Source organism: Sphaeramia orbicularis, chromosome 15 (genome assembly GCF_902148855.1).
Source record: "Sphaeramia orbicularis chromosome 15, fSphaOr1.1, whole genome shotgun sequence".
Lineage (NCBI taxonomy): Eukaryota > Metazoa > Chordata > Actinopteri > Kurtiformes > Apogonidae > Sphaeramia > Sphaeramia orbicularis.
In genome coordinates, this window is record NC_043971.1 from 46,494,190 (window position 1) to 46,516,594 (window position 22,405).

General features: G+C 36.8%; 1 protein-coding gene across 1 annotated transcript in view; it reads right to left on the reverse strand.

The window, feature by feature from the left end:
• Positions 1-22,405, reverse strand: part of kif20ba (kinesin family member 20Ba) — a 183,908-nt gene that overhangs the window by 121,310 nt on the left and 40,193 nt on the right. Inside the window, exons 17-20 of the mRNA XM_030156429.1 lie at positions 8,739-8,898; positions 4,256-4,413; positions 1,820-2,287; positions 1-634 (exon numbers count right to left, since the gene is read on the reverse strand). The exon at positions 1-634 is cut by the window's left edge and continues 436 nt beyond it. Coding sequence (XP_030012289.1) covers positions 1-634; positions 1,820-2,287; positions 4,256-4,413; positions 8,739-8,898 — 1,420 coding nt within the window. The remainder of the gene's footprint in view (positions 635-1,819; positions 2,288-4,255; positions 4,414-8,738; positions 8,899-22,405) is intronic.

Here is a 22,405-nt window from a genome sequence, read left to right on the forward strand (position 1 = left end):
GCTTTAGGTCGCCAAGGACTTCATCTGAAGCTGCTTTTCGTTCACCGACTTTGTGCTTTAATGTCTCCAACTGCTCTTGCGAAGTTGCCTCTTGTTCTCGCTTTTTCGAGGCCTGCTTTTGTTCTTCAACCTTCACTTTCAGCTGGTCTATATCCTCTTGTGAAGTCTGTTCTTGACTTTCCAGTCTGGCTCTGAGCTCATCCAGAGGGAGCTGTGCCATCTCCTCTTGCTCCTGAAGCTTCTTTCTCAGCACAGCAACTTGCTGTTTTGAGGCTGCTTCTTGCTGATTAAGTTTGTCAGCAAGTTGTACCAGCTGCTTGTCTGAGATCAACTGCTGTTTTTTTCTCTGTGCTAACTCATGCTGCAGCTGCAGGACTTGTCGGTCCTTGTTCTCATTTTGTGCCTTTTCTTCAACTAGCTTCATTCTTAGCTCACACACTTCATCTTTAAGATCCCCAATGCCATCAGATGATGTTAAATTCTGCAGCTCCTGTTTCAGGCCTTGAACTTCTTGAGTTAGGTTTTGGATCTGGGTAGTTTTGCCCTGGATCGATTTGGACAGTTCAACCAGTCGTTTCTGTACAGCTTGCAGTTGGAGCACAGCTTGCTCACCTCTTCTTGTCTCACTGGTCACCTGTACACATTTTCACAAATGTCACATTGTTTCAGTCTATGTAGCCAGAACATGTACACAGCACAGTAGTACCAGTAAGCCTTCATCTTATAGTTCTGGCTTCTGGTTCCTGAAACATTTGAATCAATCATGAATGCTAACTTTTTTTCAGCGTCAACTGTTAAAATCAATTTAACAAAATGAAAATTATATTTGACATTACAGTACAAATCAAGGGTTTGGCATGTTTATAAAGTCAAAGCATTTACAAAACATTAGAAGTATAAGTTTTCTGTTTCATGTTTAATATTTCATCACCCTATACAGTTTACCATGTAAAAAATGTATCTATTTACATGACAAACTTTTCTCTTAAAAGTACTTTGAACAGTATATATAACTCCACAATGAATAACAATGCTGTCCAAAGTCTCCTCTCAAAGTAAGAATAAAGTGAATTTGAATGGACCGAGTCCCCATATAAATGCAGTGTTTTATAGAGTGTTGCTTGAGCACTACAATTGCTCAGTTGCTCCAATATTAGTTTGTATAATATGTCATTGATGACATTAAGTAAGAGCAACAGAAATTTAAACTGCCATGCAGTAATCCTGGTTTCATAAAGATGCTTTGCCAAAGCAATGATGTTCACCTTCTGTTATTATGAAAAGAGTAAAATAGTGTTTGCTTCAATATCTAATTACAGTGGGACAAGTCAGACTTCAGTATCAGGGCAGTTAATTGGAAATACTGCACCTGTGTAATGTAAGGTTAGATAAATATTTGTCACCAGATGTTGTTAACAACATGTTGATCAATTACTGACTCACATACACTGATGTGATTTACCCCATATAAATAAAAATTTGGTGTCGTATCAAAAGGCATTTTTCAACAGGCTACTTAATAGCATTTAGGCAATTTGGCTGGTGTTAGAATAGTGTCAAACCTTGGTCCACCAGTCAAACCTGCAGTATGTCAAGTAGCAACCAGATACTTCAAGGCAGACATAAATCAAGAACAAATGTCAGGGTAGAACATATGCTGGAAAAGTTTAATTGGACATGCATAGTATACTGATTTTCAATTAAAAATGGAAAAATTATCCTTGTGAGATTCTATTAGTCCTAACTGGATGAATTATAAACCTGTTATTACAAAGGGGTTTGTTTCTACCAGCGAGTGGAATCATGTCACTGAACCTACCTTGCTTTCTGAGGCCTCCAGTTTGGCTGTGAGCTCTCTGACTTCCTGTTGCAATGTTTCACACTCTTGGAGCCTGTTTGCTCCATGTTCAATCAACTTGATCGTCTCTCTGTTTTGCTCCAGAGGAGACTGAGCTTCCTTGTTCTTTTCCTCAACCATTGCAGCAAGTACTTCCTCTCTACTTCGTTTCTCTTCAACAATGGCTGCCATGGTGTCATGTTTGACTCCTATCTCAGCATCCAAGGCAGCCAGAGCTTTCTCTTTGCCTCTCTTTTCTTCCTGGAGCAACGCAAGAACCTCCTCACGGCTTTTCCTCAGCTCTCTGAGTGTGCAGACCGCTTCTTCCTTTGCTTTCCTCTCCTCCTCTAAAGATGCCATTGCCTCTTCTTTTCTTACTTTCTGATACTCCAAAGCTGCAAGGACTTCTTCTCTGGCTATTTTCTCTTTTTCAGTAGCTGCGAGAGCCTCCTAGATAGGAGAAATGAAAGAGTAGTATTAAAACAGCACACAGTTAACATAGGATAGAATGTCACTGGTAACTGAATTTGAGGATTCAAGTCATTCTAGCCAAAACTGGCCTTGAAATAATGTATTTTAATGTCCCACCTCTTCCTTAACACAGATTAATACATTTTAATAATTAATCTTAACTTGGTATACAGACTGCATATCAAATAGATTGTACAACTTATGTCGTGAAAAAAATTACTCTTTTTAAAACTCAACTAGAATTTATTTAAAAATGCCTACTTACATATAGATGAATTATTATTACTGTAAATAATACTCTTTTAGTACTGTTATAGCTTGTTATATAACTATATATTTGTTTCTTTGTTTTGTTTTTACAGTTCTATCTGCCTGTTATTCTTCCTCTTGGCAAGGTCGTCATTGTAAATGAGAACTGGGTCTCAACTGAAATACCTGATTAAATAAAGTTTAAAAAAAAAAAAGTTACAATATTGTACAGAGAGTATTGCACTATGGGTTATAAGCACTAAAGTAGCTAGGCTAGGGAGTTTATTCCAGTCCATTTAGAGGAATACATGAGCATCTACGACATGCAAAAGTGGTCGAGTATTGTCTGCTTTAACCTGCAAAGTTTGTGTAATTGTTTTGCTGCTAGTGAAGAAATAATTGATGGACTGACAACTTCAGTCCATGATGTGCTAGTCCAGCTTTTAAACTCTGATGTGCAGGGAATTGCAGAGTTTATTTGTAGTGCACAAACATTTTCATTCATAATAAAATTCCATTGGGACAAATAAAGCCACCACAGTCAAGGTAATAAAAAGGGAAAACTGCAGATCACAAAGATTAATGTAGTTTGGTCAATATTTCCAAAACATTACAATAACGTCAGTCTAAAATGATGCGAGAATCCAGAGTCTTTAAGAAAACTTCAGGAAAACTGGCTCTATATTTTATGAGGGGTAAGACTATTATTGGATTAATAAGATGAGTCAATAAATGCACTGGTGTCAATACAATTATATCAATTACCATCCCTAGGCCTATTGAGAACCTTAAAGCAGCGTATGACTTTCATCAAAATTGGGAATTTCACGCAGCCGCAGCAGCACTGAACATGAAGACAACAAGCAATGAAACCGTGTCTGCTACCAGGTCAGAAGAAATGGAAGGAATCACCATAAGTCAACTGTCATCTTATGATACGTACTGTTAGGAGCAGGTGAGTGGTAAAGTGGTGAGGACCCAGCCATACCCTGCATGCGTGCGAGGCATGTATGATAAGCTTACAAATTACATATTCTGAAAATGCCATGAAACTGATGTGTACGTATTGTTTTTCATGATCACACTCCCCATCCTACTATATAATGCGCGTTTCAGCCCCGCCCTGTGTCCCCTTAATGTGTATCCCATCGATGTGTGATCGATGTTTGTTGCAGCATGGGAGGGCGCTATCATACAAGGCACCACAGGTACAATGCCACTAGTATTATAAAATGGCAATTGACTTAAAATGATTCCTTCCATTTCTTCTGACCCGGTAGTGGACACAGTTTCATTGCTTGTTGTCTCCATGTTTGTTGCTGCTGCAGCTGTGTGGAATTCCCATTCCCATTGCATGACAAAATTTCGAAAAGGCCCGAGTGACATTTCAGTTTGGTGTGTAAACAAACGGACTGCTTGTGATTGAGTCATCTTCGAAGTTATTCACCATGAGGGAAGTGACTTAGATGTGTAAGTACAGTTAGACTAATGGATTAGTTAGGCTATCACTCTGGTTTTACAAATTTGAAGAATTTGTGATGAAAGTCATATGCTGCTTTAAGGATAACCTATATAATCTTCTTCTATCTAAAAAAAAACCCTGTAATTTCCTAGTTTGGGATAAATAAAATCCATCCGTCTGTCCGTCTGTCCCTTCTCTTACTTGAAAACATTCAGTTCATTTTCTGTTTCTCTCACCTGGAGCCTCTCAGTGTCACGTAAACCCGGGATTTGGGCAGCTGAGAAAGAGGTCTGTGAACCCAGCTCTGTTGCTCCCTGTATGTCTGGCACCTCTGAAGACTTTTCATGAAGCTGAATAATACTACTCCTTTCTTCCTCTTCTTTACTGGATTCACCTGGGGCGAAGCAAAACAGTACATGATTTTTTAAATGATTTTTGATCTAACTTTTCAAAACAGCAACTTGCAAACAAATCACAATGCCAGTTTTGTGAAATGATATATTCTCAACAGGCTGAAATATAAATCAAAAAATGTGACTTTAGATTTGGATTCGGTGACAATGACCATTTCAAAATTGTCAAAAAAAAAAAAAAAAAAAAAAAATCCATAAATCAGTATGCGACTTTTCCAGTAGATCACCCAGGCCTACTTTTAATTTTGAGGTATACTACAAAGTTCAGACTAGAAAGAATGAATGAACTTCTCCATTTCCATTTTTGCTCTTTACATGTTTCCTATTTAATACAAGGGTCATTCCATCCCAAATCAACCAGATTTCAGAAAGTGCCCTACATGACCTGCTCAGAAAATTCTGAAAAAATTCACACTTGTTCACCTACCAGATAAAGGAACACATCCAAAATTTTAATGTCATATCTGCCATAGTTTAGGATACAGCCCTTTGAAATTTTTTTTTTTTTTTTTTTTTTTTTGAAATTTCGCAAATTTGCTTTTCGGCCAAATTTGAGGAGCTATATCTCCTTAGGTATTCAAGCCACACTGCTGAAACTTACTGTCTGGGGTGAAATCCCCCTGAAAAGACCATATTTTGCATCAAAATAATTGTAGGTGCCTTCATGTTTGATCCATGAGGCCTTGAAATCAGGCGAAAAGGCTATTTCTTCAAAATGTCCTCTCTCTTCAGGCTTGCACTGTGCCATAATGGATGAATGTAGAGACCTAATTTTTTTGTGCATGGATTCTTATGGTCAAGATGCAACAATATACTGTAAAAAGACTACATTTCAATGAAAGGTGTTGCTGTGAGGCAATGAATAAAATGGGTCGATTTCAGTTTTTCACAAAAATACTCTATTTGAGCACCCAAATTACCATGTGGCCAGTTAATGAAAATTTTGAAATTTTTACCATGTCTTCATATGTTTCAAGATGTTTTGCACAAAATTTTAGCTTTGGGATAGAACTGGTTCTATTTTTAATATTTTTTTTTACTGCATGACTATATTTTCCTCAAAGTGTATACAAATGAAGGTGTAAATGGCATTTTTAATTGTATAATGGCATTGATAATTGCACAAGTTATGATAGTACTTGAGATATTTGAACTAGGGTGTGGAACTGCATGATGGTTCAGATAGAATAATTACAGATTTCCCAGAACTGGCTCAGGTTGATGCCTGTAGTAGAGACTTCTCGGAAATTGGATGGAGCTGGTCAGTTGACCCAATTTCACCAGGGTCAATGACATAAATGTAGCTAAGATGTCCCACAATTTTTATGATGCTGGCCAGCCTAAATTTGGGAATACTATTCATAATCCTGAACAAACTTATTCATCATGGAGGAAAAAGGTGTTGTTGGACTGATCTTAAAGGATGAATGTCACAGAAAGATTTCACCCCAGACAGTAAGTTTCAGCAGTGTGGCTTGAATACCTAAGGAGATATAGCTCCTCAAAGTTGGTCCACATCTGTGAACAGCCTGCCTGAAGACCTGAGGGCCACAGAGAGTGTTGATTTAAAAGCAAACTAAAGACCTACTTCTTTAGTCTGGCTTTTAATTAAACTTTATCTCTGAATTAATTATTTATTTATTACAATTATTGCATATTTATCTATTCATTTACTTTTATTAATCTGTTTTCCAGCTGGCATATTCTTCTATTGTGTTGCTTATTTACTTTATTACCTCCGCCAAGGAGGTTATGTTTTTGCCAGGGTTTGTTTGTCTGTTTGTCTGTTTGTTTGTCTGTCCGTTAGTGTGCAACATAACTCAAAAAGTTATGGACAGATTTTGATGAAATTTTCAGGGTTTGTTGGAAATGGGATAAGGAAGAAATGATTAAATTTTGGGGGTGATCGGGGGTGGGGGGGCCCACGGGGGGGCCCACTGATCAGCCTTGGCGGAGGTCTGCGCTCTCTGAGTGCTTCTAGTTTGATCTTATTTTAACTTATTTACTTTTTATTGGTTGATATAAAATTTCTTTCTATTTTGAGTTTTTATCCTGCCTCTGGTGTTTCCTCACTTATGCTAGCGCTTCCTCAGTTCCCATCCTTTTTATGAAGGCTGTTCTTATTTTAGTCTTTCCCACTACAAAGTCTTTCCTTACGTCTGTACGTGTGTTTTATTGCTATTATTGTGTGAAGCACTTTGTGTTGCACTCTGTTTGCATGAAAAGTGCTATATAAATAGTTTGATTGATTGACTGATATCTACAGGAATACATATACTCATTATTATTTTTTCACTTTCTATCACAATCATGTGCATTGTAAACATCTAAAACTGTTTCAATAGCAAGAAGTTTAGAAATTAAAGGAGATCACAAAGTTTTATCAAAAAAAAAGGAACAGATTTGGTGTTCTTCAGGCACACTCGCACTGAGCCAAAGATTAAAATAAAAATGTACCTGGAGTTGACCGGAGAACACCTGGGAATTTTCTTTTTTGACATGTTTTATTTTTCAAAATGTATCACCTCTCTGTAAGTTGCTTTGGCTTGCCATCTAGCCTGGCAGAGTTAATACTAAAAATAAATACAGGGTGGGGAAGCAAAATTTACAATGAACATTTAGTTGTTTTTTCTCAGCAGGCACTACGTCAATTGTTTTGAAACCAAACATATATTGATGTCATAATCATACCTAACACTATTATCCATACCTTTTCAGAAACTTTTGCCCATATGAGTAATCAGGAAAGCAAACGTCAAAGAGTGTGTGATTTGCTGAATGCACTCGTCACACCAAAGGACATTTCAAAAATAGTTGGAGTGTCCATAAAGACTGTTTATAATGTAAAGAAGAGAATGACTATGAGCAAAACTATTACGAGAAAGTCTGGAAGATACTATTAAAGAAGAATGGAAGAAGTTGTAACCCAAATATTTGAGGAACACTTGCACAAGTTTCAGGAAGCGTGTGAAGGCAGTTATTGAGAAAGGAGGACACATAGAATAAAAACATTTTCTATTATGTCAGTTTTCTTGTGGCAAATAAATTCTCATGACTTTCAATAAACTAACTGGTCATACACTGTCTTTCAATCCCTGACTCAAAATATTGTAAATTTTGCTTCCCCACCCTGTACATAAGTCATATCACAGAGTTATAATTGCAAGCACTTTCAAGCACTTAAACTGAAATTCAAGCACTTTTCAAACCTTGAAACCACAACATTGAAATTCAAGCATTTTCAAGGATTTCAAGCACCAGTACGAACCCTGAATTACAATGGTACTTATCGAAGAAAATGTTTGTTTTAGGAAGTAACGCAAGTTTAACATGACAATAGCCACTTTTTTCAATCATGTAATTATCAGAACATCTACATGACGCTGCTTGTAAAAAAGTGTTTACTCAGGGCAAGTATGGTATGGAGAAGGTATGGTGCAGACATAGCAGGAAAACAATCTTTATTATATGTGTGGAATAGTTTTACAAGTATCAATATTATACGTTTTCCTTTTTTTAAATTCACTACAGTAACAACACAATGAGCCTGTTTACATGCACACTAATTCTCCGATCATTATCCGATATCTGGAGTTATCAGATTATTCAAGTGATCAAGTAAACATCATAATCTGATATGTTTTGTCGGATAACAGCCGTAATCTGATTATGAGAAATCCGATCCACACACCTAGATTTCTCCTCAATACTCTAATATCTTCCTGCATGTTTACAGATGAATCTGATTTATTTTGTTCTTTTACATCTGACATATGTAAAAACAATTAAAATCGTAAACACAAGTTACATAGTCAACAACAACTGGTAGTAATCAGATAATTGTAATAATCAGATCTAACGCATTTACACGGACTTCAGAAATGCGATACACCCTGGTTTAGATGCTCTAGTCCATTATCAGATTTCTTTCGGAATGAATTCGGAATATGAATGTAGTGATGGTAGACTTAAACTTCCTGTCGTCTTTCACTCATGTTTGACTACATAACTTCCGTTCTCTAGGATTTTAATTGTGTTTTGGTGAGAAATACAGGTGCGTTAATGCAATTTCTCATAATCAGATAACTGCTGTTATCTGATAAAGCATATCAGATTACCCTGTTTACATGGTCACTTGAACAATTTGATTATTACTACTTCTGATTATTACAATTATCTGATTACTCCCAGTTATCTGACTTTTATGGTCGTGTAAACAGGCTCACCGTTAACCTTGAATATTGTTAATATACTCCTTTAAATGACTCCCTATGTCTGTTGTGAGAGATACAAGCTGTGTTTGTACCAGGGTTTTTAAGAGTCTGCTGTCCATTCACTTTCCTTTCCAGCTCCTCAATAGCGTTGGTTCTGTCTCCCTGAGCTGTTGCTTGGCCTAAGATCAGACATTTATGAGCGCCCTTTATGCCTGCCAATTCAGATGAAAGTGAGTCCAGAGATTTGTCCTGCTGGAGGAAGAAGACATCAGAGAGATTAGTCGTGGAGATCAGTAAGCACATCCACACAATCAAAACATCCAGGTTTGGTACTGTGAGGCTTTCCACCCCGCCTTTCAGAGTATCCAGGAAGTAGATACTTAACCGTACCTACTTGGGAAGCAATACACACATTTCTATGTGAGTAATTAATATAGAATGTCAAGAAAATATCAAATTACTTCGTAGCCGTAATGTGAAACATAAGACCTTACAATTCCCTTTCCTCTCACAAAATCAGCTTCCACTAACTAGCCACATTATTATTTCAGTGGTAAGCTGTGGGTAGAAGGAGGTCAAAGCCAGGTCGAGCTCAATAATTGAGACCACTCGGATATTAATGGCTGGATGTGAAGTGAGGGCTGCTCCATAAAATCGTGTCACTCAGACACCTCGACAAACATCTGCACCAAATAGAAATTATATTGCAAATGTTTTCGTTCATGTTTTCTGTGCACCAAAGGTTAAAAGAGTATTGTTTTTGTTATCTGGGTTTCTGAAAATATTGGTAACCCCGTAATTTCAATCAACTTTTTTTAGGACTCTTTAAACCATGTCCAAGGAAAAACTATGTTATTGAAATCTATATAATATATCGGTAACTTGGTAAGGATGAGAGTTAGGTTTCACTTTTGCCACAGAAGAACATGAACACAACATAGATCATCCGCTCATAGTACGTCTCTACATCTCATACAGGTCACACTGACAGTTAAACTGTCAGGTAGTCAGAACTTAAATGTGTTTCTTTTCACATCTCAAAGTAACACTGATTATCATCTCTTACTCCCTGAACATCACCAACTAAGCACAAACCTTTGCATGTGAAGCAACAAAGTGATTAACCAAGTGGTTGACATGGTTCCATATATAATCTTGCTAGTACAGGGAGCCAGGCTTTTGTATTAGCTGTCTGGACTCTCAGCTGCAGGCTATCCTGTGATAGACTGCAGCTAATCATAGGTGTTTTCATATACAGTACAGGCCAAAAGTTTGGACACACCTTCTCATTATTCACATTTTCTTTATTTTCATGACTATTTACATTGTAGATTCTCACTGAAGGCATCAAAACTATGAATGAACACATGTGGAATTATGTACTTAACAAAAAAGTGTGAAATAACTGAAAACATCTCTTATATTCTAGTTTCTTCAAAGTAGCCACCCTTAGCTCTGATGACTGCCTTGCACACCCTTGGCATTCTCTTGATGAGCATCAAGAGGTAGTCACCTGAAATGGTTTTCACTTCATAGGTGTGCCTTGTCAGGGTTACTTAGTGGAATTTCTTGCCTTATTGTTGGGGTTGGGACCATCAGTTGTGTTGTGCAGAAGTCAGGTTGATGCACAGCTGACAGCCCTATTGGACAACTGTTAGAATGCATATTATGGCAAGAACCAATCAGCTAAGTAAAGACAAACGAGTGGCCATCATTACTTTAAGAAATGAAGGTCAGTCAGTCTAGAAAATTTCAAAAACTTTGAATGTGTCCCCAAGTGCAGTCGCAAAAACCATCAAGCGCTCCAACGAAACTGGCTCACATGAGGACCGCCCCAGGAAAGGAAGACCAAGAGTCACCTCTGATGCTGAAGATAAGTTCATCTGAGTCACCAGCCTCAGAAATCGCAAATTAACAGCAGCTCAGATTAGAGACCAGATGAATACCACACAGAGCTCTAGCAGCAGACACATCTCTACAACAACTGTTAAGAGGAGACTGCGTGAATCAGGCCTTCATGGTCAAATAGCTGCTAGGAAACCACTGCTCAGGAGAGGCAACAAACAGAAGAGATTTATTTGGGCCAAGAAACCCAAGGAATGGACATTAGACCAGTGGAAATCTGTGCTTTGGTCTGATGAGTCCAAATTTGAGATCTTTGGATCCAACCGCCGTGTCTTTGTGCGACGCAGAAAAGGTGAACGGATGGATGCTACATGCCTGGTTCCCACCGTGAAGCATGGAGGGGGAGGTGTGATGGTGTGGGGGTGCTTTGCTGGTGACGCTGTTGGGGATTTATTCAAGATTGAAGGCAACCTGAATCAGCATGGCTACCACAGCATCCTGAAATGACATGCCATTCTATCCGGTTTGCGTTTAGTTGGACCATCATTTATGTTTCAACAGGACAATGACCCCAAACACACCTCCAGGCTGTGTGAGGGATATTTGACCAAGAAGGAGAGTGATGGAGTGCTGCGCCAGATGACCTGGCCTCCACAGTCACCGGACCTGAACCCAATCGAGATGGTTTGGGGTGAGCTGGACCGCAGAGTGAAGGCAAAAGGGCCAACAAGTGCTAAGCATCTCTGGGAACTTCTTCAAGACTGTTAGGAAACCATTTCAGGTGACTACCTCTTGAAGCTCATCAAGAGAATGCCAAGAGTGTGCAAAGCAGTCATCAGAGCTAAGGGTGGCTACTTTGAAGAAACTAGAATATAAGGTATGTTTTCAGTTATTTCACACTTTTTTGTTAAGTACATAATTCCACATGTGTTCATTCATAGTTTTGATGCCTTCAGTGAGAATCTACAATGTAAATAGTCATGAAAATAAAGAAAATGCAAAGAATGAGAAGGTGTGTCCAAACTTTTGGCCTGTACTGTATGTAGGGGGGTCAAAAACATGACTGACAACTGTATTTACTTATCACTGTTCAGATTTCCTCAGACACAGCTCTACTAATGCAACTATCTGGTTCTGATTTTAGCTCATGTAGCTTTAACTCATGATATTTACTTTAGTTGTTAAAGTTAGATTTATGTTTTTATTGTCAAGCATTTTGTAACTTGTTGAAAGATGCCATAATGCTCACTTAGGTCAGTAATAGGCATCTGTTTGATTGTTCACTAAAGTTTATTCCTTTAGTAAAGTACCAAACACTTTTTCACTCAAATTAAGTGACTTATGTAATTTTCCATGGTCACCGTTTTACCTGAAGTAAATCACAGCCCACAGAGAAACACTTAAGAGAAAGACAGAAGAATTACCACTGAATAGCACAATGAAAATATGTTCCACTTCTCATCACCTGAGAAGACAGCAAAAAAGACTGGCAGGGTGGGTTAAACAGCATTGTAATATAATATATTCCCCCCTACCCTCTGCATGCACCCTACTTAGTGAATATGCTGGAAAGATTGCTTTATGGGGCAACTCTACTGACTTATGTTCAGATGAATGAACACAAACTTTTATACACACACTGTGGCTGAGTGTAGATGTAAAATGTACTGTACCTTAAAGTTGCAATAAAATGAGTCGACCATTCCAGTAACATGATCTGATTAGATGACAGAGATTAAACTTCAAAGACCTGAACAGCTGCAAGAAAAATGTTTAGCAACTTTTGATTCACTAATCCTATCAATATGTATAAATAAGACAACTAAAATGCAGTTTTTCAGCTTTTCATTGTCATCAATTGTGTTTTTTTGGAAGCAGCACTGCTTCATCTGGTAAACCCATGTAATGTTTGTTGCTTGTTTTTATGATCAGTTAATGATACATTTTTCTTCAGTATTCTCTTTTTTTTTTTATATAATAAGCTTTGAATTTAAACATCTACATGACGCATAAGTTAAATATAGGAAAATACCCGATTGTCACTAAAAATGCAAAGGATATTATTACCATGAATGGTGACAAATCACTTAGGAAAGGTTGAATGTTTAAAAAATTCATTTGTAAGTGACCACAAAAACAATTGTATGTCATTATGGGTTGTATATCTTTCTTTAAGGGTTAAATATCTTCTTTGATAGATATCCTATCACAATTTAGCAATATTATGGCATATTGTTTTATATTTTGTTTTGCATTTTTTTCTGTTTTTGCATGTAACCTGCTGTCATGTCCTATTTATCTGAAGTTTTACTGTGTGGGCACAAACAGTTGTGCTTCACTGATATCAAATTCTCAGTGTAGTTGATCCATGTCCAACAAAAGAGATCTTCACTCCACACTAATGTGAGAAATACATACTGAGCAAATAACAATGAGCTGTTTGATCCACTAACGTACAAACAAGACAAAACCTTACTGTGAAAACGGATAAATCTGTAAACACAATATGCAGTCCAAGAAGCACTAAGATTTCATGCTTCAAACTAAAATAAAGAAGCAAATTTTTAACCGCGCTTGAAGAAGATGTAAAATCAGATATCTAAATAAGATAATAAAAAAATAATAATTTAAAAAAACATACCAGCACACAGAGCTCTGTTGTTGGTGCATAATAAATATAAACCCAAATATAACTTTTATAGAGCTGGACTTTTACTTTACTGTTTTCTCAATAAACCTTTGGAGATGTTTGACTTTCACACACATATAATACTGGTGTTGCATTGATGAAGATTTCCATTGACTGCCACTGAAACCCAACTAGTAGTTCAGTAAAAAGAGACAGCTTAATTAAAAAGATTTATAGTTATATGTGTGTGCATCTGCCATCACCGCTGGTTTCTGTCTTTTCTCTCTTTATTCAACACAGTTCTACAACATTAGCCTCCTTAAAGCGCTTTAGAAAAGTGTGTATAACAGTAACGAAAGGATGTTGGGTTAGTGTTTAGTGGAGTTTCAGTGGATTTATCTCAACTATTTCCATTCTTCTCAGCGTCAAGGTATCTTTACTCATAAGTCGTCCCAGTAAATAGTCCCAGTATTAGTCAGTAAATTAAAAAAATAATCCAGTATTGATAGTAACCAACATCAGTCATTCAACAATAGCAAATACAGACAATTCTGAGTGAATTACACTGCGTCATTTACAAGGCTCATCGCAATAGGAGTAAGTGACTCTCGGATCCTGTTTGTTCTGCTTCATGGAAGACTGGATTTGCGCCCTGATGATAATTACAAAAAAATCACACCATAATGCAGTGGTTCACAACCTTTTTTGGCTCGTCACCTCATTTTAACAGCAGAAATTTCAGGCGGCCGCAGACATTCAAAACAGATTTTTTTTTTTTTTTTGTCAAAATTGATTTGTTTTGATCATGTAATAGTTTGCTATACTACGTTGCAAATAAATGTTAATTTTAGATGACATTTAGGCTGTATAATATATATAATGCACCTTTTTGGTGACTGCTTCTCAGTTTTTCTTGGAGATATCTTAGCTGCGACTTGTGACTGTGTTGAAGCGGAGGTAAGGCACATGGTCACATGATTGGGTCAATCAATATATGCCCTCTCAGATATTAAATCCTGCATTTTATTTTAACTTAATGTTTACTAGGAAAAATGTGTGGTGATTTAATTATAATGAAATATACATTGAATCATTAAACAATATTTTTTATCAGTAATTTTTTTTTAATCAATGACTAGAAATTTCAGGCGACCCCATTTGAATTTCAGGTGACCCCACATGGGGTCGCGACCCCAAGGTTGAAAAACACATTGTACTATTAAACAGAAAGTGACCAGTGCCAGAAGGCAAAAGAATAGGGAAGAACAAATTCAGTGAAATAAGAATACATTTCCATAAATACAGTGTCAGCATTAACTCCTTGTAGACTATTGTTGTGTGGCTTCAGTAAATGTTTATAAGGTGCTATTCAACACTTGTATATATTACCTGGTTATCTATCATCCCTGACGTTCACGGATTAATTTCAACACCCTGCTTCTATAACAGTGGGGATTTTTTTGTTGTTTTCTTTAGTTTTAATTAAGATTTTATTGAGGGAGACGGGCAAAAAATAGACACAGGTGTTGTAACTGACCATAAAACAATGGAATCACTTTACAATAATGGTTAGTGTGATTGATTTGATTGATTTGACTGATGGAATATTAGTGCCCTGTTCAGGGTCAGTCCAGGTGAAATCTTTGGAGGCCTCCAACTCTGATTTGCTTCATACTTTCATAAAATGTTATTAGTCCTAGTAAACACCATATAAAACTTTAGCCACGTAACTGATAACTTATTAGTTCTTGATATTTTGTTATTGCACTATATGAACGATGGATGAAAAATTGACGCTCAGTTAATAAATCATTACTTTTCAACTACTCTGATAGTTGAAAAGTAATGATAGATGCATTACATTTTCAGGAGGTGATCAAAGGTACAAGATATCTTCAACTTCTACAAAAGAACATCCACAGTTACATATTTGCCAAGACTATAACAGTGTTATTAATTTCATGACATTCTGGGGTTTTGTTTTTTTGTTTTTTATCATTTTTGTTTTGTTTGGAATGTTGACTGGAATAACTGATTAACAGCAGCATCAATAAAATAATTGAGATACCTGAGATTGGAACATTTGTTTAGTGACTATTATGACAATTATAGCAATTATTATACCTAATGTAGACACTATATTCAAATTAATTCATATTCAAATTATCTACATTTAATAGAATAGAATAGAATAGAATAGTAATATTAACAAATACCAGTGCTACAGAAAAAAGAATAGGGCAAATATAAAATTTCAAAAATTTAAATTAAGATAAGAAGATATAATAAAAAAGTACAATTTAACAAAGTAACATAAGAATAGAGCTCAATAGAATAAAAAATAAAACTGGATGAAATATGAATAGACACAATTTACAGTATTAATTAACACTATGTGATAGTATGTATATCTATGAACAATATTAACAGTATGTATTACCATGAATAACGCTGTGTGTACACACACACATATACATATATATATATATATATATATATATATATATATACACACACATATACATATATACGCATACAGGATGGGGAAGCAAAATTTACAATGAACATTTAGTTGTAGGCACTACGTCAATTGTTTTGAAACCAAACATATATTGATGTCATAATCATACCTAACACTATTATCCATACCTTTTCAGAAAATTTTGCCCATATGAGTAATCAGGAAAGCAAACGTCAAAGAGTGTGTGATTTGCTGAATGCACTCGTCACACCAAAGGACATTTCAAAAATAGTTGGAGTGTCCATAAAGACTGTTTATAATGTAAAGAAGAGAATGACTATGAGCAAAACTATTACGAGAGAGTCTGGAAGATACTATTAAATAAGAATGGGAGAAGTTGTCACCCGAATATTTGAGGAACACTTGCGCAAGTTTCAGGAAGCGTGTGACGGCAGTTATTGAGAAAGAAGGAGGACACATAGAATAAAAACATTTTCTATTATGTCAAATTTCTTGTGGCAAATAAATTCTCATGACTTTCAATAAACTAATTGGTCATACACTGTCTTTCAATCCCTGTCTCAAAATATTGTAAATTTTGCTTCCCCACCCTGTGTGTGTGTGTGTGTGTGTGTGTATATATATATATATATATATATATACACACACACACACACATATATATATACATATCACAGTAGAGATTAAAATCCAGTAGGATTCGTAATCCTACTAGGACAGATAGGAATTTTAGTTTGTCCTAGGACAAACTGAAATCCTATCTGTCCTAGGGTTAGGGGTTAGGGTTTAGGGTTTAGGGTTAGGGGGGGTTAGGGTTAATCTTCAGATCCTAATTTCTTGCAGGATTTCAGTTTGTCCTAGGACAAACTAAAATTTCAATCTGTCCTCGTAGGATTACGAATCCTACTGGATTTCAATCTCTACTGTGACATAAATATATATATATATAAATAAATGAAACAGTATGTATCTCTATTGACAGTATTAACGATATGTATTTCCTATAAAAGCAGTATTTATATCTATGTAAAACAGTATGTATTCCTACGTGTATATGAAAATAGTGCATTTATTTTTAATAAATATTGAATAAATATTAAGGTTTTATCACAGGACAGAAGATTATTGCATGGTTATACTTAATATGATCCTGAGCATATTTTTGGTGTCATGTTAAATGTTCTGTTTTTGGGAGCTCTAATATATACCTGACATGCGTTTTTCACAAATTGGAAAACTTTAACATGTAAGAATCTTGTAAAATAAGAATTTGTGTATACAGTGGTACCTTGACTTACAATTTTAATTTGTTCTGTGACAAAGCTCGTAACTTATTTTGCTCATATATCAAATCAATTTTCCCATTGCAATTCATTTGAAATTCCATTAAATCGTTCCAGCCCCAGTTGTACAGCAGGAATGCAGCCCAACAAAGTCAGATAAAACCTGTCATTAGGGCTGCAGCTATCGAATATTTTAGTATTCGAGTACTCCACTGAAAATTCTTTCGATTAATCGAGTAACCAGATAGAACCTATTTTTGCTTGGTTAAAGAGCAATTATAAATACACAATAGGAAATAAGGCATTTCACTTAATAATGAAGGACCAATTGGTTTCCTTTTTTTTTTGATAATTAACAGTTTTTTTTCTTGCATTCATGTTGTGCATACGCAACAAAATTAATTTTCTTGACTAGAAACATTTCCAGAGAGGCCATTGCAAATGCAAATAAAAATAAATAAAACGTCAATAAAAATAATTAAAATTTAATTACTTTCAACTTAGTATTTCTTTTAAGTATCAAAAATATAAGGCATAGGGCTGCTCAATTATAGAAAAAAATAATAATCACGATTATTTTACCAATGATTGAAACCACGATTATTAAAAACGATTATTTGTTAACCTTTAAGTTGTTTATTTTTTTTCCTGCAAAACAATGTAAAATATACTCTTTAAACATAAATAAGGCTTTTAAACACTAAAACAAAGTATGTTCACTTTTGTATGGAACAAAAAAATCTTTGAATGCAAATAAGTATACTGTAAACTCAAGTATGTTCCCTTTTGTAAACAAGTAGTGCACTGTAATTAAACTGCTACAGACTTGCCATAGAACTGTAGCAATAAAAAAAAACAACTCACGTAAAGTGTAAATTATAAATTCAAGTATGTTCAATATTACGGAGCCCGGGAAGGGACATGAAGAGAAAAAAAATTATTGCGTTATAACGCAATAGTTCAAAAGTATTGCGTTATAATGCAATAGTTTTTGCGTTATAAAGCAAAATTATTGCGTTATAACGCAAAAGTATTGCATTGTAACGCAATAGTTTTTGCGTTATAACGCAAAAGTATTGTGTTGTAACGCAATAGTTTTTGCATTGGGATCTGCATTCTGGATCGGACAGGCCGGTCAGGTAAGACACACCTGTACCTGCAGTCCTGTGTCCTCTGCATGTGTAGTTCAGATGACCGTAACTCTTTCATTGTTTGTCCGATCAGAAAAATTCCAACAGTTTCTGAAACCTCAGACACTGTGCTTTAGGGACATTCTCGGGTCATTGCGAAAATTTCACGGGCACCCGTCCTAGAAGACGCAAAAATAGCCATTCGGTGACTGGGGACGCACACAGCAGAGCGGATTCACGGAGCGGAGAACCGGAGCGCATAACGGAGTGGAGAACGGATTAGACCTAGTTTTAGAAAATGTAGGAAAGATGGATATCCCAAGTTCCATGACCCCCCTGGAGGTTTAGGATGGATTTGTGACCAAAGGAGCGACTGATGGAGCAACATCTGAAGAAGAAAGGTAAAGTTCACCCAGTTCCATTTAGTGGATTTTCTACATGACTGAAGCACTCGCTGCTTTTTTCTATGTAGTTTTTACTTGTTTCACTTTAGTATATGTGTAAATTGACGCTTATACTGCATGGTGGTTTTACAGAATAAAGTACGAACCATGTAGAATATGTGTTAGTTTGTATGTTGTACTTTCTGTGCATAAAAGTGCGCATGACGCTCTCCAAAATAAGAGCGCATGCGCTGATGTTCGGTGACTTTTTTTCTTCAATAGTACAATTTGACCTTGTCTTGTTTGTCTAATACATTGTTCTATGTGTGTTATTTTTCCATGTGTCCACCGGAAGTCACATTCAAGGATGAAGAGGGAGAAGCCACGGTGATGCGCAAAGGCTCTGGTGATGAGAGCAGATACTGAAGACTGTCCACACACAGATGAAGGACGGAGGAAGAGACTGATGATGATCAGTCCAAATACCACAGACATTCAACACATCCACAGGAGGACTGACTTTTGGTTTCAACAGACTATTTTCCATGTGCAAACTGTGCCATAGGAGCACTGCCTGGATCAGAGCTGTGAACTGACAACTGTTTCTGACAAAACCACGAACACGAAGGCACTCTGCAGACACAGAACAGACAAATACCCTGTGTGGGGGGTAAAACACCTGTAGAGTTTGCATTTTTACCCTGTTGTTGCACAATAAAAGGAAAATACTCACACGGTTTGTTTTAAATACTTTTTATACTTTCAAAGTTCATATTTAACTTTCAAATATTGTATCCATGTGTAATTTCAGTGTTTTTCTGCTAAAACTAAAAAAAAAAAAAAACAAAAAAAAAACTGATTCCGTTTTTGTGTTTTTCGTCATTTTAAACTGTTATTACAGTATTGAAACAAACAGTGACTGCTATATTGAATGTTCGAAGTGTTCTGCAAAAACTGACAAAACGACTCAAAGCATATTTTCCGACTTTTTTATGATTGAAATAAGAAAACCAGTCCAGGTGGACCATTTTAGGCTCAGGAGTATAAAGGATTTTAATACAATGCGCACATCCTCCTGTCTCATGCGCAGACCATTCACACTCGGCGCACATCCACCTGTATCCATGAAGCTGCACAAAGATGTGAAGCTGGGCAAATATGAATTTCATTCAGAAACCGTTGGAATTTTTCCGATCGGACAAATAATGAAAGAGTTACAGTCATACTACACAGGACAGGAGGGCATGTCAGACCTGGCACGGTCGGACCCGAACTGGACTACAACGTATTATGTACAGACCTCAAGCAAGAGAGAGCATATATGATTGCATTATAACGCAAAACTATAGCATTATAACACAATACTTTTGCGTTATAACGCAATAATTTTTATTTTTTGCATGTCCCCTCCCGGGCTCCGTACAATATAGTAGCAGCTTGTGTAAAATTTTGTCTTGAAGGCAAAACATAGCGTTTGTCCAGTGTATTCACCATTTGTCTGAAGCCCCAGTTGTCAGTGGTGTTAATGGAGCACATACCTTTAACCAGGTAATGGCCAATGGAGTCTGTTATCTTTTGGTGTCTCTCCGATATTGATGAGTAGGGAGTTCCAGCATAAAGAGATTCGGAGATTGAAGACTGCATTGCAGACAAAGTTGTAGACGGAGTTGTTTTTTTTTGTGTTTTGGTTTTTCATCAGATTATCATAAAGGTCGTGGTGGTTAAACTTTAGATGGTTAAAAATGTTTGTTGTGTTAGCGGTCGGTGCGGACACAACTACGAAACACTTTTTGCATGAAATGAGTTTTTGCTCTTTCTCCTCTTCATCAAACCCAAAGTGATTCCATATACAACTGAATTTGAATTGCCTTTTTTGTTTACCAAGCGCTTCTGCTGTGACTCTCCTGCCATTTTTCAAGACCGCTAGGTACAACTTTCCACGTGAGGTGTACCTGCCAGCTAGCTGGCAGCTGGAGCTTAGAGGGGGGCTGGGTGGAGCAGCTCATGGTAGCTTGCGTGCGCGTGAATTAAAACTCAAAATTAATAATAATCGTTTTTTCTCGATCACGTAATTTTTGTAATCGTTGAGTTTAATAATTGAAATCGTAACTGAATTTCGATTAATTGCACAGCCCTAATAAGGCATTAATACATTTTTTTTTAAAAAGGCATAAACATTGCCTTCTCGTTGTGCAACTTAACTTTGGCAGCTATAAGTTTCAGAATTTACAATTTAGACATAAACAGGAATTCGTTGTGGCATATAAGAGGCAAGAACACTTGAAAGGGAACTTGGAATGAGTCCATGCATGAACAGTTTTACACATTTCTGCTATATTCAGGAGAATCAAGGCAATGGCCACCCCACCTTACCTGTCTGTCTCATAACCTATAACCCCCCCCCACACACACGTCAAGATGATACGCTTCATTTTAGCAAAAGTAGTTGGATTTTGCCAAAATTAGGCCATGACACGGTAAGAGAAAACTTTCACCAAGCCGTGCACCATTTTGGCCGTGCTTTTGGGAAATTAACCATGCAAATCATGGGTGCACGGCTCGCTGCCTAAATCTCTGCTTGTCACAATCATAATAAACTAGCCACACATTTGACAGTAGCCATAATTAACAGAAACCTAGCCCTCTGCAGGGCTAACATTATCTTAGCAAGGCACATTAACGTGAATCTCATTGATTTGCGCTGTGTTAATTTTATTTTATCTCGGGTCCTCTGCTCCATTCTGGGTGTCTTCGTAGAGGATGCTACAACATCAGAGATGTGCTGCTGTGGTATGGAAGGGCCGTGTTACAACGGATACATGTCACGGCGTTCACCTTGCTGTTTAGTCTGAAATGCTTCTACACTTCTGACATTTTCTGTCTTTTTTACTGTGTATTTTTTGTCTTTCAGCATCATTGCTGTATTCACTCGCCTGTCTATGCTCGCCTCTTCCATCTTCCCGCTGCTTTATCCGAACACTTCCACGTCCTCCATCATCTTCCTTTGTGTAAGCGTGTTGTACCCATTAAGTAGTCCGTGCGAAATGCCGTGCTTTGAGCTTTACAATTAAATAAGTGATTCCTCAAGGCAGAGAAAATTCCTTGATCATTTTTTGTAATTGAGGTACTCAAATAACTTGAGGAATCGTTTCAACCCTACCTGTAATACCTTTATAATTACATTTCAAAAACTAGGTGCAGGGCACAGGGCGATGAAAAAGTCTCACGCAGCTCCAGAGCTGCCCAGGAGGTTAAATAAAAATGGGTTTCACAGGAGGAACCTGTCAGTACTCCTCAAGATGCCGTGATGAGCAGAGAGATGGAGGATCCGGCATAAGAATACCTACCGAGCTGTCCTCCAACATTTTCCTTTCTGCTGTTTAGACAACTACAGGGTATATAAGAAAAAAGTATGCTCTCAGAAAAAGCAACGTAAAACCAAAATGCGAAGATATTTTGAAAATCTGGTCATATGTTTTTATTGGCCATGTCATTCTCCCTTAATTGACACCAGTGTCCTGGGTCAGTTTTCATGCTTCAGTGAACAACGCTAATTTGAATTGTGCAAAATAAAAGTCTTTTGTGCATGGAAGTGTAAGGGTTAATATGAGATCTGTTGCCATGGATGACAAATTCCATTGGTCTTTTACTTGCATGCATAAAACAGGAAAATAATAATTACATGTTAACCCCCTAACATCGAAACAAAGATTTCACATTAATGACAGGTTTGAGTCTATCAAGCCAAGCGCAATGGGTTAATGCCATTAGTGAGAATTCTTTAAGCTTGTTTTGAGCTGACCATTTGAAATTTTAAACATTTCAGTCAGCATACATAATTCATTGCATCACCACAGCTAGAGTGAAACTCCTGAGGCAGGTCAGGGGCATGATTAGGTGTGCCATCGCAGATATGTTGAGGAGGGCACAAATTTGCTTGGCAAGGAACGGGGCTCATGTGGAAGACTAAACATGCTGCAATCCTTCAGCTAATGGAAGTGTGTGCC